General features: G+C 41.9%; 3 protein-coding genes across 3 annotated transcripts; 1 reads left to right on the top strand and 2 right to left on the bottom strand.

Moving 5' to 3' along the window:
- Positions 1-126: 126 nt before the first annotated feature.
- On the bottom strand, positions 127-6,504 carry LOC120107535 (ankyrin-3-like). Its single transcript, XM_039120847.1, has 5 exons — positions 6,330-6,504; positions 5,621-6,098; positions 2,931-3,206; positions 2,689-2,826; positions 127-1,965 (listed from the first exon to the last, which is right to left on the bottom strand). Exons 2-5 carry the CDS (start codon positions 5,933-5,935, stop codon positions 415-417), a joined length of 2,280 nt encoding a protein of 759 aa, XP_038976775.1. The 5' UTR covers positions 5,936-6,098; positions 6,330-6,504; the 3' UTR covers positions 127-414.
- A 3,755-nt stretch (positions 6,505-10,259) lies between these two features.
- Positions 10,260-16,462, top strand: LOC103703863 (conserved oligomeric Golgi complex subunit 4). The gene is made up of 2 exons (XM_008786883.4): positions 10,260-12,025; positions 15,691-16,462. Exons 1-2 carry the CDS (start codon positions 10,373-10,375, stop codon positions 16,318-16,320), a joined length of 2,283 nt encoding a protein of 760 aa, XP_008785105.2. The 5' UTR covers positions 10,260-10,372; the 3' UTR covers positions 16,321-16,462.
- On the bottom strand, positions 16,272-18,229 carry LOC103703862 (transcription termination factor MTERF8, chloroplastic-like). Its single transcript, XM_008786882.3, has 2 exons — positions 17,862-18,229; positions 16,272-17,791 (listed from the first exon to the last, which is right to left on the bottom strand). Exons 1-2 carry the CDS (start codon positions 18,103-18,105, stop codon positions 16,527-16,529), a joined length of 1,509 nt encoding a protein of 502 aa, XP_008785104.3. The 5' UTR covers positions 18,106-18,229; the 3' UTR covers positions 16,272-16,526.
- Between the last annotated feature and the right edge of the window lie 333 nt (positions 18,230-18,562).

Raw genomic sequence — 18,562 nt, 5'->3', positions numbered from 1 at the left:
AAAATTTAACAATAAAAAAAAAGGATAACAAAGACGTTTAGGCATGAAAACTCCTCTCCTTACAGAACCATGGATCTCTAAACCGTGAATATGTCATGCAAATATCATTGCTCAAAAAGGAAGAGATAAAGAAGAACACGATCAAATTAAGCATAACTAAACATTTCAGTTATGAGACCAAGCTGTACATTAAGAGGAAAAAAAAGAATGCAGCTTAGGCTTAAGCAAATACAAGATCATCAGGGCGATCAAAGCAAAACATCTTCTGTTCGAGCATCACCAGAACTATATTCAAACACCGGCCAAGACAAATTTTGTACTAGATAAAAGGAGGGATCAATTAACAATTTACTAAAGTTGCTTAAAAGGAACCATTCTCCAGAAAGATTGATATTCTGCATCCCCACTCTGTCATCAAGCCCCTGAAGAAGCAGCCTCCTTTGCAATGAGATTAATACCACGAACCCAGAGCTCCAGACCAGAAGCAGAGCTGGGCTCAAAATGGACCTCTCTACCACTGAATGTAACCACTCTAAATATCAACATTTTACCATCCTCATATTCCATCTTCCGATTCTTCAGAAAGTTTAAGCTAGGTCCAGCTGTTGCCTCCTTACACACTACATTCCTCCTGGTCGATTTGCCCCATGTCAGCACCCCAGATTTCAGCATCCGGACAGTCTTCATGTGTGGAGATCCTCTACCTTCCCTTGTGTGCTTGCAGAGCTCCTCACCAGCAAGCACAAGAGACCGAGCCAGATGATCGAGCAGCACGCCCTCTGTCACCTTGTTTGACCTGTTGCCTTTCCTCGCCAAAGATAAGGCTGTCTCTCCCCGATGATTGACAAGATTGCAGTCTGCATTCCCTTGTAACAATAAAATCTTGCATGCATCAGAGTGGCCTTCAATGGCAGCAAGCATAAGTGGTGAATACCCCTCTTCATCCAAGGTATTGACACTATATCCCATTTTTAAGAGCTGGATTAGTGATGACGAGTCCCCCTTCCAAGATGCATAATGGAGAGCTCTGAATGATGTATGATCAGTTATTACATTAGCCAGCACTGCTCTGAGCAAGATGTGTTCAAAGCAGTCCCTGTTTGCAGAATTTTCATGCTGCAAGACAGATATCACAGTCTTACCATCAGGAGTTCTTACTGCAGTGTCTGCCCCAGCCATTAGTAAAAGACGAAAAGCCTCAGCATGTCCAGCCTTTGCTGCAACCATGATGGGACTCAGACCTGAACCATCCAGTTTGTTTAGATCTGCAGTGGATGAACGCAGAATCATTTGCAGTGGTTCAACACTACCATTTCCAGCAACAAAATGTAATGGAGAGAATACACTGAGATCTGTTGAACGAAGAGTTGCACCAGAAATTAAAGCCTGGGAAAAGGTACTTATGATGGAAGATGCAAACACACTTCTTCTTGCCAACTGGACAGCAGCATCGCCTGAATTGCTGACCAGCCCTAAGTCTGCCCCAGCTATAAGTAGCTCTAGAAAACAATCAGCATGATCATCCTTCGCAGAGATCATTAGAGGAGTCTCACCTGCTGAAGTCCTTGCATTGATATCACATCCATTTGAGATTAACTGTCTAAGAATGGAAACACAGCCAAGTCTAGCAGCTAAATGGATTGGTTGTGATTCATGGCCAATTTTTGTCTTTATGGGGAACTTGGAATTTGCACCAGCATCAAGGAGCACATATACCGCATTGAAATTCTGGCAGAGGATGGCATGGCAAAGAAGAGTTCTACCGAGATGTGGATTCTCTAGCAAATACGGCTCATGTTGAAGCAACAGCTTGAGAATTTTGCCACTAGCTTCATGGTACTCAACTGCACACCATGCTGCATTATAAATCTCCCCCAAGCATGCACCGACTCTCAGCTCTTCACCGGATACAGGGTCCCATGACCATGCACCCACACGAACAAGACAGTCTGTCTTAGCACCAACCTGCATTCAGATCCTTGTTGATGAATACACAGAGAATGACATGCAGGGGCGGGGGGTTGGTGCGGGAGGGGAAGAAATCTAAAGAATAAAGCCATTCTTGTGCATTGAATTCTAAATGCCTGCATGTCCTGGAATGAAGTTGAGACCGTATCTCTGTTAAGAAAATATTTTGTGCTTATTGTGTCTAATAATTCTCTGATATATGACCTAAGTCAATTTCTGGACAAATACACAAGGACCTGCAGTAACGTTGACAAATTTCTTCGCAGAGTTAAGTTATTGTTGACACATTTAAAAGCCTAAAGAGGAGGTTGAAGAGAGCAGGTAGATGGTGTATTTGTTTCTCATAACTTATAATTCAAGTTAGCACAAAGTTAGCAGCAGCTGCCAAAAGAAAATGTTCACTAGTTTACAAAAGCAGAACAACAAAAGAGTTTTATAGGTTTGAATTTAGCAAAAACAGCAACAGAAAGAAATTATATAGTAATCTTATGTAATTTCATCCTCTTTACTTTCCAATGAGGAGGTGTGAAAGAGGAGCTTTTCCAGACCAAAATTACAAACAGGAAGCAGCTCATGGAATCGTGACCAAAGTACAGGAAATGATGCGCAATTGAGTAAAAGCCATCCTCCAGTTTCAAGTGGCTCTTCACCTCAAAGACATTTCATGGGAATAATATGAAGGCTCGCAATTAAAATCTACAAAAACAGGTAGCATATTACCTCTAGCAAAAATTTCACAATAGAAGCTTGCCGGCTGACAATAGCAGCCACCAAAGGTGTGCAATCCACATTTGCATGCAGTGCAGGCTTAATTGACTGCAAGAGGACCCTGTCCGTGCAATTTATGTCCACCCCATTCTGAAGAATAAAAACTAGATACTTGTTAAAGCTTGGCACCACAGATCCTATAACTGGCAGATAAAAGAAACAACTTTCTCAAGAAAATTGCGAACTTGGTGCACCTTGATTAATGTAGTGACTACATCAAGAAAGCCTCTGCAGCATGCACTTACAAGTGCATGTGCTGCAGCATCAGGCCTTGCCATGTCTGAGCAGATTAATAATTGGACTGCCGCAGCCTCACCACAAAGACTAGCCTCCAACAAAGCATCTTCACAAGCTTTCTGGGATGCCCCAGCTTTCAAAAGCATGTCCAAAATACCACAATGACCTTCACGAGCTGCAGCTGTTGTTGCATAGCCCCGAAATATTTCCTGATTAACATCAGCTCCAGCTGACTGCAAGGGAATAAAGAGTTCAGAAAGAATATTATAACAGAACAACCAGACTAAGAGCTCATTCTCACAGGAGAAAAGTTAAAGGAGCATTTAATTGGTATTATGTTGTTTTCAAGCTGAAAAAAGAATTAATTAACCAAGTATATTTTGTGGTCCGACTTTCTCATAAATATTTTATATGCTAGCTCCTATCATACCACACAAGAGTGATTTTTGCATTCAGGTGGCTTTCAGACATGTACATATGATTGTCATATGTTCCAGGAATGCATGTTTGAGAATGTAATTCAAGATCCTAAAATCCGCCAATCTTTTTTCTGTTAAAATAACCATTTACGAATTTTATTTAGAAAAGACCTTTTGTTTCCTTTTACGAGCACTCTAAACACATGGTTTAGGTCCTAAATTGTGAAGGCCTAAGTTCTACTTCAAATCCAGGTGCTAAACATCTCATATGATGCATGCCAACAGTTACTTCAAATCCAGGTGCTAAACATCTTATTGGAAGCGTAAGACATTTTTATCTCACTGCATGCTACTAAATATATGAATGTAATATAAAGTGACAGACAGCAATCACAAATATAGAAACACAATGCCCTTTGATTCAATACAAGCCTAGATGCAAGAAGGTGGTCCACGGAAAGAAATAGTGCTTCTAATAACAAAGACAAAAAGGGGAAAATACGGGTTATTCGAATCATATGTTCGAATGTTTTGCTTCAGTGTTGAGGCAAAATAACTTATTTTCAGCTTTTCCTTACGTCAAGTTCAACATGTTCAAACCTGTCCTTACCAAGCCTGCCTATGTGCTCCATTTGAGGTTATATATTTCAATTTTTTCGCCTCATTTCAGATCTTTTGTTCAATCAAGAGATTCTGCCAATATTCTCCTATTGTCATTACCTAAGGCCCGATCATCCTTCTATCTTATGCTCATTAATGTGCACACCCCTTTTTCATTATCCAACATGGCATGAGTGACACAAAGGGCTCGTTTGGTTCGCGGGAAGCATTTTCCTTCCTAGGAATATGATTCCTGGGAAACAAATTCCTAGGAAGAGGATGCCTAGGAAAGTATTTTTGGCATGTTTGGTTGACCATGGGAAAGTGACAAATTTCCAAGGTGCTTATGTTTGGTTGGCCATCCACTTTCCTAGGAAAGTTATATATAATTCCTATTATGCCCTTAATAAAAATTAGATTTTTAATGCTTCTTTAATGCTGAAGGGACTTTTTGGGAAAAAGTAAAAATAGAGTGATTCCCGCCTTATGGGAAAGTAACTTTCCCATGTTTCTCATGGGAAAGACTTTCCCATGAAATGTGGGAATCACATTCCCATGGGAATATAACTTTCCCTTCTCTCTCCTTTGAAAACTCCAACCAAACAAGAGGCATCTCATTACTTTCCCGTTGACCACACTTTCCCCCCTTCTTTTCCCGCGAACCAAACGAGCCCAAAAAGCTTTCATTATGTTTCATGGCAAGCATTGTTCACACAAGCCTTCAATTTTGCATGTTCTTTATCCACTCCATTTTAATCATGCAAAGAACAATTAGCACCACTTTTCTATACAATGAGCTTAGCTAATAAAATAATCATTTTCAGATGTTGCTTAGGCAATAGTTTTTGACTGGTGCCAAACTTTTTGCATGCGTACAACATTTTAAATGTTATAGGGCATGCTTAATGGTGTGGATTTTCAATTTTTGTCTCCTATCATTAGTATCGCACTGAAAGAAGTAAGTCTTTATTCCTCCCACTAGGATATATAATTGAATCATATTCACCTTGAATTCCAAAGTTGTCGTCTCAAAAACAAGATTTGGCATTCACTCTGTCTCACCAATCAATGTACATCACTTTGCAATTTACATACACCAAGGATGCCTCCAAAAAAAAATACCAAAATTTATCTTGTTGTAAAGAGATAATTAGCTATGCTTGACCTTTATATTGAAGACTTGCTAGCCTCACCTCAGCTAGTTTGCATGCTTGTAGTTTCTCGCCAGCATCATTATTTGTTGATTTATTCAAATGAAATTGAAAGTTATTACACGCGATCTGCCAGATATTTCAGTTACCCTGTGCCCTAATATTTGATCGAATTGTTCAAAGAAAGATATACTAAAACAAATATAACCCTATGGGAGTTAAACGAAAAGTAGCAAAGCTTCTTTTTTTTGGTACCAATAGCAGCAAAGATTCTTCGTTACCCAATCCAAATCAACAAGTGCAATTCTTGCAGCCAATCCCGCATTCCGCATTTCTAGTTAATAGGAAAAGAAACCAAAAGAAAGGACCAGAAAAAGATAAAAGGCATACCCGTACAAATTCAAACCAGCCAAATTCCCACCGTCCCATGGCACAGAGTAAAAGAAGAGAACGAAGGAAGAAGGAAAAGGAAGGTACCAGGAGTTTGCGGACGACCTCAGCGTGACCCGAGTGAGAAGCGGCGAACAACGCCGTGACATCGGTCTTGAACTCCTGGTAGTCGATCTTCACCTCGTCGGCCGCCTCCTCACGGAGGACGGTCTCCGTGCACTTGACCTTCAAGCTAACGGTTCCAATGTAGTGGACGTCCACCGCCGATCCGGCGGCGCTCAGGCACTCCTCCACCCGCTCGACCTCCCCTCTCAGAGCCGCCTCCACCAGCCTCTGCGACGGCAATGCCTGCTCGCCCGCGCCCCGTCCGAGACGGGCCGCCGCCGCCGTGTGCCTCGCCATCTTCTCCACCGGCGCTCGTGGACAGAACAGAGATAGATCTCCAACCGGAGCTCGCCGATAGATAACGGAATCCAAGAACCCTTCAATAAATTAAATTTTTTTCCCCCCAGATCAGAGCTGCCCCAGAGGAATCCGCCTTAAAATCGTGCGGGATCGCAACGGTCTGCTCGAAAAACAAAATAAATCAATAAATAAATCGGTCAATAGAAAAGTCAAATGCGAGCAAGCATCTCGCAAGCAGTAAATGGAGTTTAAAATTTGAAAAACAAGAAGAGGGAAGAAGACTAGAAGAGAAACGCGAGTTGGCAGTTTTTGGAACGAACGATAAAATGAGACAGTAAAAATAAAATTAAAAAAACAAAAATTGAAGACTAAACAAAGAATGTTGATTTACCTTTGTGCTTCTTTTACTGAAGGTAAATGGTAAAACTTGAAAGAAGGTGACGGGGTTATGGGGGTGAAGAGTTGAGACTGGAGACTGGGAGGAAGCGAGAGAAGGAGAAGCAAGAAAACGTTCTTCTCCGATCGATGGATGGTGGATGGCTCGGCAGGTGGCGTTTGATGCTTATTCGGTAAAGTTGCGGTATCTGATATCCTGTTTATCGTGTATGTTGACCCGGAGGTGAGGGTAGGAAAGACTGACCACTGACCGCAGTACGGGGTTCCGGGTTCGGAATTCGAACTGGGAAGTGGGAAGTTCGCTTCGGTGTTCGAGATTGTGGGCGAAGAGTCGGGGTGGCCACGTGGGCAGTGGTGGCGGCACGATCCTCAATCCTGCCCATCTTTTGAGGAGATCGCGGAAATATGCCCATTGAGATATTTGGGTGGTTACTGGTCAGTGAACTCGAAATCTGAAGTTGAGCTTGAGCTAACCTGAAGCCCGGAAATTTGGCGGATGTGGCCCCTCACGTGTTTGATTAAATTAACGAAAGAAAGAAGGAAAAAAAAAAGGTCTTCGATGTTCTTCTATTAATTGATTGCTGCCTATAAATCATCCAGTGGTTTGATCCATGTTTTGCCTATTTGATTTATGGAAAAGCACTCCTGCATGATAAAACAAATTAAATAAAGTCCTTGGCACTACCTAGATGATTCATTTTGGTTATCACCAGGTAAACGTGCATATATAGGAGGTAAAGATCATTCAAACACCGAATTTGAAAAAAAATAAAAATTCTAAAAATAATTTTAAAAATGAAAAGTTTTTTTTTTCTTTTGACTATACCCCCTTCTGTTTTGGTATTCAAAGAAATATGTATTTTTTTCATTAGTGTATATATATATATATATCTTTTTTTATCATGCCAATATCCATAATCTCTACGTGATTTTTTTTTTATGTGTTATATAGCAGATAACTCATACAATTTTAATATGAATGTATCCAAAAAAGTCAAAAGTAACAAGTCACGAAGTACTCTAAACAGCTCTCTCTTACCGGTCTAGAGAACTTCCCTATAATGATTGGCCCCAAAAAAAACATCCGGTCCATAGCTTTATTAGCCTTCCTATAGATATGCTTGACCCGGAAGGCAATGTCTCTGTCTATCATGCCTGGAGCAGGGGATGGCGGCCACCCACATCACTAGTGTACGATCCAGTCGACCACAGTAGCCGAGTTACCTTCGAGCAGGATTGCGTTGGCTAGCAGTACATGCTAAGCATGATACAAACCAGCCCAAGTTGTCCTCAGTCTTCGTCCTAGAGACAGTAATGTCAAAAATTGAACACCCATCGACTGCCACCATCCTAGAGTCTGGACGTTTATCAGACTTCACCCCTTTTGCCACTATCGAAAACACATGACTCCTCTCAAAGTCAATATTATAGTGAACCATGGCACCTTGAGTCGGACCGGGACGGAAGCACCCATCACTTTTTTTTTTCCCCAAAACCTAGGAGCAAGTTATCTCGAGAAATGGCCGGCATAAGGCAACTTTGGAGAGATCCAATTAGATGATTTAGGCCTTTCATTGACTAGTAAGAACTAAATCTATGCGAGTGAGGTATTGCTTCCATTTGATTTGATTGGTTCTTATATGTTAGCTGTTCTTAAGATTGTTCAATCCGTGTACATAGAGACTATGGAGAAAAAAAGGAGCATTACTCTCATGGAATGGAACATCGGATATATATATGTGATTGGGGTTGTCTATTTATGTTTTGATTTTCTTTTTTAGAAAAAAGATGTAAGACGTAAGGAATCCTTATCAAAGTTGGAACCAGGGTGAAATCCAGATTTCTGATATCCAACACCGAGCAATATATGTGGATGTAAGCTATCATATGTTCGATTAAATTAACAGATAAAGGCAAAGAAAGCCACTCATGATTTTCTACAAGGCGACGAGTGCTAATAAATCGTCTAGTACTCCAATACATGTTTCTTTATCATGGAAAAGCATTCCTTCTTGAGCAACATGATGAGCAAAAATAAAATATGATTTAGATATTTCAAGAGTCCAAAATATGATTTAGACCACTTCTTGATCAATAATAACTAAATATATACGAGTAAAGTATTGGAATTAGATTGATGTTTTTGTGGCAAAACTTCCATGATGAGTCATAAGGGGCTCCGAAGGATGCATGCATGATGGTGTCTTCCAATTCTGCTCACCAAAAAGTAGGCGTAGGCTTGAAAAATCAGTTATGAGACAAATAATTATAAATGGTGTTTACTCATGCTTAATCATGATTGTTGGAATTTGGAGGTTCCCAACCTTTTATTTATTTTTATTTTATTTGGTCCAATCCCTTGCAAAAATAAAGTCAGTATCGATTCTAATGTGTTAACAGAGTTTTACAAGAAAAAAAATCTGAGATCTATTTGGAAGCAACACTAGATACAACACTTCTAATAGCTAGTCAAATATTTGGAGGGCGGACTTCCCTAAGAACATTCATATCATACTGAATGACCCGATAAAAAATATCAAACAAGTATACGACATCTTTACATTCATCATTCTTGATCTATGAGATTGCTCAACAATCGTCACCCTGCAACCATAGAAAAATATCACTTCATGGTCTAAAGCACAAGAATATGGCCGCCAAGAAGAAATACATAGCTATTTGCATCTAAAACATTGGCATAAATAATTGGACTGCATTTAAATAAAATGCATGTTATTCTTGGGATCATATCCATCAGCTTAGCAACTAAGAGTTTCGGGTTTGTATTTTGGATGCTCACTAGGCAATTATAATGTTGGTTAGTTTGTCTCCTTTTTCATTAAAAAAAGAAATATTAATAATATAATTCAAGTGCTTTATTCATCCTTTTTAATTTTATCAGAGATCAATCCTAAAAGTTTAGGAGCTAGAATATCACAAATATAAGTATGATAAAATTCATAATTTTCTTTTTTTTTTATTTGTTATTTTTGACAATATAGTTATTATTTTGTTTTTATTTCTCCATAAACTAATGAAATACCACGTAAAGATTGATGATACATTTGTACAAAAATTCTGCTAGGCTTGCTTTTATTTTCACTAAGGAATAAATATCTGCCACCAAATTTTTAAAAATTTACAAATATTTTATTAAAGGAAGAATATTTTTTTATTAACTCGGGCTTGAATTTTTTTTTAAAAAAAGATGGAAAACAAAGGCAGTATGGGAACGGACTGAAAATCATTCACTTTACCTTTACAAAATCTGTGATAAATAATGTTGGATTAATTAGACAGTACTGATTCCTTTACCATGTCCTTGGCCAGACCTCTCCTGATCTTTCCCCGGGATGGAAAATCAAATTGGTGGTTTCCAAATAATGGTTGGCTGATAGTGGAGGATCAAATGATCTGTCCATTTTTAGAATATGACCAAACTAAGGGCACAAATGAGTCAACTATTATCAAATATGAGTAGCTTGAACAGTTTTTTTTGAGTCGAGTAGCTCGAATAATTTTTTAAATTGAGCTCCAGTAATAAAATACTCGGTTCAAAAAATTCACAAACCTAATCATATATATATATATATATATATATATATATATATATATATATTAAATATAATATTTATATATTTTTAATTATGATCAGAGTTTAAATTCGAGCCTAAGTATAGCTCCCCGTTAACATTGAGTGGAGTAAGATTGATTTTGATTTTTTTTTTTTTTTTTTTTTTGTGATTAGGTAAGGTTGAAGTTTGGAAATTAAAGTTTGATCGATTTTGAATTGATTTTTGAGCTCGACTATTTTGAGCCGAAACGAGTTCAAGTTTGACTCGGCTGAATCGATTGCACCCCTTCTTCCTCAAACGTCTCGAAGGTACCGTGGATTGGAATCGTGAACATTCAGAAACCGTTTTCGGGCCGAAAAATAAAATAAAACCCCTTCCTGAGTCCCAACCGACCGGTGGATCTCCGATTTCTCTCTCTCTCTCTCCCTCTGTTCTCTATCATTTTCCGAGTGAGCCATCGGCCATGGCGGTCGTCTCCCCCATGGCACCGGCGTCCCTCCCAGATCCGGAGAAGGACCCCTCCGATTCCGATCCGCCGGCTGAACCCCCGTCCTCCTCGGTGGACTTCGGGAGCCCCGAGACCTTTGCCCAGATACGCTCTCTCACCGACGTGGGCGCCATGACCCGCCTCCTCCACGAGTGCATCGCCTATCAGCGCAGCCTCGACGTCCGCCTCGAGTCCCTCCTTGCCCAGCGCCCCGATCTCGACCGCCACCTCCTCTCCCTCCACCGCTCCTCCCACCTTCTCGACCTAGCCCGCTCCGAAGCCGGTCTCCTCTTCTCTTCCGTCCGGTCCACCGCCGAACTCGCCGACCAGGTCAGCCGAAAGGTCCGCGAGCTAGACCTCGCCCAGTCCCGCGTCCACTCCACTCTCTCTCGCATCGACGCCATCGTCGAGCGCTCCCACTGCCTCGATGGCGCCCGCCGCGCCCTCGACTCCGAGGACTTCGAATCCGCCGCCCGATTCGTCCAGACCTTCCTCCAGATCGACGCCCGCTTCCGCGACTCCGCCTCCGACCACCGCGATCAACTCCTCGAATGCAAGCGCCAACTCGAGTCCATCGTCCGCCGCCGCCTCGCCGCCGCCGTCGACCAGCGGGACCACCCCTCCATCCTCCGCTTCGTTGGCATATTCCCTCCTCTCGGCCTCCAAGAAGAGGGCCTCCAGATCTACGTCTCCTATCTCAAGAAGGTCATCGCCCTGCGATCCCGCCTCGAGTTCGAGCACCTCACCGAGCTCGCCGACCAGCAGAGTGGTCGCGCCTCCCCTAATCCAGGTCAGGACCAGGTCAACTTCGTCGGCTGCCTCACCAATCTCTTCAAGGACATCGTCCTCGCCGTCGAGGAGAATGACGAGGTCCTCCGGAGCCTCTGCGGCGAGGACGGGATCGTCTACGGCATCTGCGAGCTCCAGGAGGAGTGTGACTCCCGGGGAACCCAGATCTTGAAGAAGTACATGGATTTCAGGAAGCTTGCTCGCCTTGCCTCCGAGATCAACTCCTACAGCAAGAACCTGCTCTCTGTCGGAGCCCCCGAAGGCCCTGATCCGAGGGAGGTGGAGATGTACCTGGAGGAGATTCTGGCACTGACCCAGCTCGGGGAGGATTACACTGAATTCATGATATCCAAGATCAGGGGACTCGGTTCCATCGACCCTGAGCTTGGGCCAAGGGCCACCAAGGCCTTCAGGAGCGGGAGCTTCAACAGGGTGGTGCAGGATCTTACCGGTTTCTATGTGATCCTGGAGGAGTTCTTCATGGTCGAGAATGTCAGGAAGGCTATCAAGATCGACGAGCCCGTGCCTGATAGCCTCACGACCTCAATGGTGGACGATGTGTTCTATGTGCTGCAGAGCTGCTGCAGGAGGGCGATCTCGACCTCCAGTATCAATTCAGTGTTTGCGCTGCTGAGTGGGGCGATGAACCTGCTGAGTAATGAGTACCAGGAAGCACTCCAGGAGAAGATGAGGGAGCCTAACCTGGGTGCGAAGTTGTTCTTGGGGGGTGTTGGAGTGCAGAAGACCGGGACAGAGATTGCCACTGCTTTGAATAATATGGATGTGAGTGCAGAGTATGTTCTGAAGCTCCGGCATGAAATCGAGGAGCAGTGTGCAGAGGTAAGTCTGGCATCCTTTTATTGACTGCCTTATTCTTTCTCAATTTTAGTATTTAATTATGGGTTGAACACTTACATAGAATTGGAGAAGATATATGTAAGAACATGGTTAGAATAGACTTGCAAAATTGGTTGGCATCACTTGCTTCAGTGATGGCTTCTTAGCCATGTTGTAGAGAACTAGGCAAACTATGCATTTTTAGCTCTATATTGTTATATGTATGCAGGAGTATTAAGTTACACTGCATAAGATGATGCGACCGAACAAAGGTCAGCTCAGTTCGTGTTCAGCTTCTTTCCTCCCCTATATCTGATACGATGAGCATGTGAAGATTCATTGTTCCACAGGCATGTCACATGTGCACTAATGCAGTGGAGCGGCACGCAATGACCAAGTCTGTTCATCATAAGCAATAGGAATAGGCATTTAACAAAGACGATGACCTAGCTAAAGAGTTCTTAATTCAAGAGCGGGCCTTACTTGTTGAAAGAAACAAAGTCAAAGAACAACCCTGAAAGGAGACAAATCAAATTTTCTTAACAAAGGAAACTTTTAATCATCATACATGGACCTGAAAGCACAATGACTAAACTCTTTTCTTTGTCCATAGGCAATGCAAATTGTAACATCACAGTTAAGCTTGCTGTGATCATTCTCACCATGCAAGACTTTGTCCTGTCAACATGAAGCCATTTGTAGAGCTGCACTCAATTGAGAGGCACCATGAAAGGATTCAGCTAATTTCACAAGTAGCTACCGATTGGCATCACCTATCTAAGAATTACTGTTGAACTACTAGCCAAGGAAACTTTACTTTATAAAAACAGTGTAATTGAAAAGGAAAATAGTGCTCCTTGGTTAATGTAGAGAGCGCACTGAAGGACATAAAGCAGTTCTTAACTGCACTATATCTGAAATCTTTGCCTTTGATTTCTACTAATTCCTGAAATATTGTTGCTTGATTTCAATGTATTTTCTCTTTTATTTATTTATTTTCTTTCTTCTTGTCCTTCAGTATTTCATATCAATTACATGGGAAGCTAGGAAAATTGTACCTGGTTTATCAGTGAAAATTTTTTCCATGATAAGTTTTTTCTTTCTTTCTTTGTTTAGAAAAACCTTGGATGTTTGCCAAAATGAGGAAGAATTACGAATGCTTCTTACATATGCTTGCAAGGGTGTGGATGTTAATATCACAGAGATTTAACAGACAAAGTAACGAAGTATCATGGCCATAACCAACAAGTCTTGTTCTATGCATTGATGAATAGAATATGAATCATCAGGGGATTCCTGTATCTTAATAAAATGGCATGTGGAGTTAAGTGGTTTTATTTGAGTGTAGCTAATCAAACTATAATGTTTGTAATTCTTAAGATGAAGAAGAAACATGGCATTAAAATGATGAACTTGGTACCTAGTACCCTTTTGTAGACTTTTACATACTTGTGCTGACATTGTTGCCTATGTATTAGAGAAAAGCTTAAACGTGTTTTTCTCAAAAAAATTTTGCTGAGGTCCCAATGCTAGTCATGACAAACTTGTGAAGTGGAAAATTGGTAATTTGATGGCAAATGTAAGACCTTAAAGAATATGCTGCCAATATTGATGCGGAAAGCAGGATTGTTTAGATAAGTACAAAGCATTTTTTGTCAATGTTTGCTGATAGATTCTCAAAATGTAGTTCAAGAAATTATAGGAAGGTGGTATACTTTCTCAGGCATCACTATTTTAGTGATTCATGAAACATTTCAGGGATTAATGAGGAGGGAGATGAAGTAGGCAAAAATAGGTGAGATGACTCATTGATGCCATCAAGTTTTCAAGAAATACCTCAGGCTTTAGAATTGTCGTGTAAGAATACAGTGGAGAGGTTTATGCAGGATTGGCATAAAGTAAAAGTACTTTCCACTTTGATGAAACATACCGTTGGAGTATAACCAATTATAACCTTTCTCCTTGGGACAATTATAGAACAGAATCATTCCTTTTCTTTATGTTGAAGAATGGTAACAGAAGTTGAAGTTGGGGGATATCAGATATTTTATGATAAGAAAATGGTGGTAACCTCAAGAGCATATATCTGTCCATACCATCCTTTTGCAAGTTCAGATAACATATTCACTATATGAATGAAGTGTCACCTAATGAGGATTGATAAGTGTCTGTAAGGTATGAGGGTGAGGTCTGACATTGATATCATAAACAATTTGATCACTTCCTATGTTAAGGTCTTGAGCATGTTTTACAAGATGGCAGTGTGGACATGGAGATCCCAGGGTCCAACTTTTATATAGAATTTTCAAATGTTATGAGAGTTGAGGACCGTATGACATGAAATAGCTAATATGAGTTGGGAAAATTTATATCTTTATTTGTTCAAGGTATTGTTAATTTATCTTTGAAATAATTTGAAGACTATATCCTTCCATCAGGGAAAAAAAGACTGTATTCTGGACTAATGCAAGAGCTCTTCTGTCAATGTGTCTCAGTGCCAACTGATGGTAGCAATGTGGGTATTCTTAGTTCAATTATTCTATATATCCCGTTTCAGGTTCGATTATTTTATGCAGTCTGAATTTCCCAAACAAAAGGATGGATTTCTGTTCTTTCACGTCATTGCAGATATGAAGAATTATTTAATATCATTATCTAAGGGATCATTACAACTTAAAAGGGAATATTTGGATGCTCATCGATCTATCCATATAATAACTTCTGATGGGATATAAATATAAATGAAACTTTAGGTTTAGCTGAGGGGGATGTAGGATGGTTGAAAGAGGCTGTTGATCTTGTACTTTTGCCTCTCAAATGGATTGTAGCAACCTATACATGGATGTTGTTGAAGACTGTATTAATAACCGTATGACTTTCTTCAAAGTTAATAATCACGTCAGTATCCCTCCAACGTGCCATTGCGGGTGTATCTTCTCCCCACATTTTGTTTGTATCATGGCTGGGCATTCAGACACTTCGCAATAGCATAGCTAGCATACAAAGAACTAGAGTCAATAGTCACTTCCATAGGGAAATGAAGGATGGAGCAGAATTGTGAGCATAAATTTGTATTGCAGTCTCCTTATTGGTATTAATCTTGCAATTAAGCCATAGATTGCGTCTGCATGGATGTGCATTCCTACAAATGTAAACTTTGGACTGCATAAGAACTCCTTGTGGATTTCTGTGATTTTTATTACTATCTTGCTTTTAATTCAGTTGATAAAAAGAACTCTCTCTGCATGTATGGGTGCGTGTGTGCGCGTGTGTGCATGCATGTATGGGTTCATGTTTGGGTGCATGAGTGCATACTTTGATTTTACTCATCTTGATAGGAAAATGAATATGCCGTCAACAACCATTTCTTGCCTCGAACTTCAGAGGATTGAACTCATGTTGCTTTTATATAACATTTTTCTGTGTGTTTCAGTAGATTAATGATCCTTATCTATTATTGGGAAACAAGTCCTGCCTGATGCTTGTATCCTTTTACAAGAATAGGCCAAAAGTATAATTGATCGAGCAATTTGCCCGGTCTGCTCTATCTTTTCAGAATTTAATTCAAATCTTATGTGCTCGTATTCTTCATACCAAGTTTGTTTTTGCAAGCCAGTTGATTGCTATAATCTTGGCGTTACTCATTTATTCTAATAATTTTGCATCAGGTGTTCCCAGCACCTGTTGATCGAGAAAAGGTGAAATCCTGTCTATCAGAGCTAGGTGAGATAAGCAGTGTCTTTAAGCAAGTCTTGAATGCTGGATTGGAGCAACTGGTGGCAACTGTGTCGCCCCGCATCCGTCCCGTGCTGGACGGCGTGGCAACCATCAGCTATGAGCTTAATGATGCTGAGTACGAGGAAAATGAGGTGAACGACCCATGGGTGCAAAAGCTTCTTCATGCAGTCGAGACCAACATGGTGTGGCTGCAACCAGTGATGACGTCCAACAACTATGACTCATTTGTCCACCTGATGATTGATTTCATTGTGAAGAGGCTCGAAGTCATCATGATGCAGAAAAGATTTAGCCAGCTGGGTGGCCTCCAACTTGATAGGGAGGTGAGGGCGTTGGTTAATCATTTCTCGGAGATGTCGCAGAGACCTGTTCGAGACAAATTTGCCCGGCTCTCCCAGATGTCGACCGTTCTAAACTTCGAAAGGGTGTCTGAAATTTTGGACTTCTGGGGGGAGAATGCAGGACATATGACATGGTTGCTCACTCCTGCGGAGGTGAGAAGGGTGTTGGGCCTTAGAATTGACTTCAAACCTGAATCAATCGCTGCTCTCAGGTTGTAAATTCATAGTTTCATTTTTGCTGCATTTTCTTTTGATGTTTTCGTTTTGATTTTATGTTCGTTTACTTTACTCATTGGAAAAGATGTAATGATACACCAGGAACTCAGAATGTTCTTTCAATCTCTATTTAATTGATGCCAAAGATCTATTTCCAGCTCCTCATGTTTGATTTGTTTAACAATGCAACAATAAGAAAAAGATGTTAATCAGAGATTACAACTGGCGTCCGTTACGGTAGGGTTCTTGTTCGAGTAAAATCTTGTTTTAGAGACACTCAGGAGCTTGTTGATCGACATCCCCTTCCCCCTAGTCTTCTTCTTCACTTCATAGCGATGCTTGATCCGATCATCCAGCTTGTAGCCAAGAAAGGCAGGAAACATCAGTAGCTCTCCTACCTCTCTTCCCATCCCCTCGATGAGGAACTCTATCTTCTTCTCCAGCGACTCGTGGTTGTACTGCAACACCTGGGGATGCTTCTTGCTCATGGTCAGAACGTCCTCGCAAGAGAAGCCATAGCTGAAGAAGAGGTCGATCACCATCTGCAAGTTCTCGCTGCTTGTTCTTGTCACCGCACCCACCGCCAAAGCCAGCTCTCTAGTTCGGTGCCTGTAGCCGATCTTCACAAGGAATGCCAGCTTCTTTGAGAGGTTGTCTTGGAAGGAGAGGCTGATGAAGAGAGGGGCCTTGATCAGAAACTTGAAGATGTCCTCGGCGTTCATCTCGCATTGCTCGAGGAATTCAATTCTGGGCTTCAGCTTCCTCTCCTTGCTTACGCTGAAGATATGGGGATGCACGAGAGCAATCCTGAAGACCTCCTCGTCGGTGAGGCCGATGGATCTCCAAAACTCCAAGTGGGATTGGAAGTGATCTACGGTGTAGGATAAGATGACAGGCCATTTGTTGATCAAGAAACCAGTGGCCTCCCTGTTACCCCCTCCGAGCTCCGCAAGGTATTCGACCCTCGGGATCAGCTGGCTCTCGAGATCCAGATTGAGAAGCAGCGGGCGCCGGGTGATCAACTCCGGCCAGCCGTAGCCTTTGAGGAAAGCAATCATCGCCTCCAGCCCTTCGATGGGTCTCTCGTAGAAGACCTTCATGATGTTCGCATTGTTGAGGACATGCGCCAGCTTGTCGCCGGGGATTCCATGATCAACAAGCAGCCTGACCTTCGCGCTCAAGTCCGGAAGGAATTGGGAATGGACGGAGACCAGCAGGCGCTCGAGCTTCGAGGGTTCGAGTCCTTTGAGCTCCTCACGGACGAAATCGAGGAAATGTCCAACCTCCGGCGAGGTAAGGGTCTCGGGGCGCCGGTTCACAGTCCGGTGGAGGGCGAGGCCGGTGATTCCAACGCATTGGAGGGAAAATAGGCGACGGTGGAGGGATTCTGGAGAGGCCGAATCCAGCTCTGGATGCTTCTGGAGGAGAGATGCGGCCTCCCTTTCGTCAAGACCGACTTCTCGCAAGAAAGGTACTGCCGACAAGGCAAGGGTTCTAAGCGTTAGAGAGAGCGGGCGAGAGAGAGAGAGATGAGATTAGCCTACCGGAGGTGGCGCTGGAGATCAACGGAGAGGTATGTGGGGTGCAGCGGCGAGTGATGCCAGGATTCCGCCGGAGCGGGAGGAGGTGCGCGGGTTCCAGCCTCGTGAAGTAGCCGCGGAGGGAGAGAGAGGCCGAAGGGATCAAGAACGGGTTGTTTACAGTAGAATGGAGAGGAGACGACGACCGGGGTGGTGAGATTAGGGTTGGGTTGGAGGGGAAGGGAGCGCGCGCTGGGGCCGGTGCCATCGCACACGGTCTGGCCGCTCTCCTGCCCGGAGGTCGACTGGGAGGGGCTACCGGCGAAGTGTCGCTCCGACCACTGCGAGGGCTTCGAGAGTTCGCGGATCGGGGTTGGAATATTCGTGGTCTGGCTCATATCGGCCTTTTGGGCTAAATTAGGAGCGATCCGTGATTTCGATGGACGCCTCAGCCTTGGGTCCTGACTCGACTATTCCATAAATATAATATATATATATTATATAAAATTTATTCAATATTATATATTATATTTGAAAATATAAATACATACAAGAATGCCTGTGCGCGCATATATATATATATATATATATATATATATATATATATATATATATATATATATATTATAAAATTTATTAAATATTATATAATATATTTGAAAACATAAATACATGCACACATATTTGTGATTTTTAATCATAGAAATTAAATAAGTATGGTTAAA

This window comes from Phoenix dactylifera, unplaced genomic scaffold (genome assembly GCF_009389715.1).
Source record: "Phoenix dactylifera cultivar Barhee BC4 unplaced genomic scaffold, palm_55x_up_171113_PBpolish2nd_filt_p 000893F, whole genome shotgun sequence".
NCBI classification, from domain to species: domain Eukaryota; kingdom Viridiplantae; phylum Streptophyta; class Magnoliopsida; order Arecales; family Arecaceae; genus Phoenix; species Phoenix dactylifera.
Note: the sequence above shows the minus strand (reverse complement) of the source record. Positions and strands in the feature narration are given on the sequence as shown.

Excerpts from the sequence above, each read along its gene's own strand:
- LOC120107535 (XM_039120847.1), bottom strand. The coding sequence starts at position 5,935 with ATGGCGAGGCACACGGCGGCGGCGGCCCGTCTCGGACGGGGCGCGGGC. Across the intron at positions 3,207-5,620 it reads AGGTCGTCCGCAAACTCCTG|TCAGCTGGAGCTGATGTTAA; the intron begins GTACCTTCCTTT and ends ATTCCCTTGCAG. Across the intron at positions 1,966-2,688 it reads TTGTGAAATTTTTGCTAGAG|GTTGGTGCTAAGACAGACTG; the intron begins GTAATATGCTAC and ends ATCTGAATGCAG.
- LOC103703862 (XM_008786882.3), bottom strand. The coding sequence starts at position 18,105 with ATGGCACCGGCCCCAGCGCGCGCTCCCTTCCCCTCCAACCCAACCCTA. Across the intron at positions 17,792-17,861 it reads GATCTCCAGCGCCACCTCCG|TACCTTTCTTGCGAGAAGTC; the intron begins GTAGGCTAATCT and ends CCTTGTCGGCAG.
- LOC103703863 (XM_008786883.4), top strand. The coding sequence starts at position 10,373 with ATGGCGGTCGTCTCCCCCATGGCACCGGCGTCCCTCCCAGATCCGGAG. Across the intron at positions 12,026-15,690 it reads TCGAGGAGCAGTGTGCAGAG|GTGTTCCCAGCACCTGTTGA; the intron begins GTAAGTCTGGCA and ends ATTTTGCATCAG.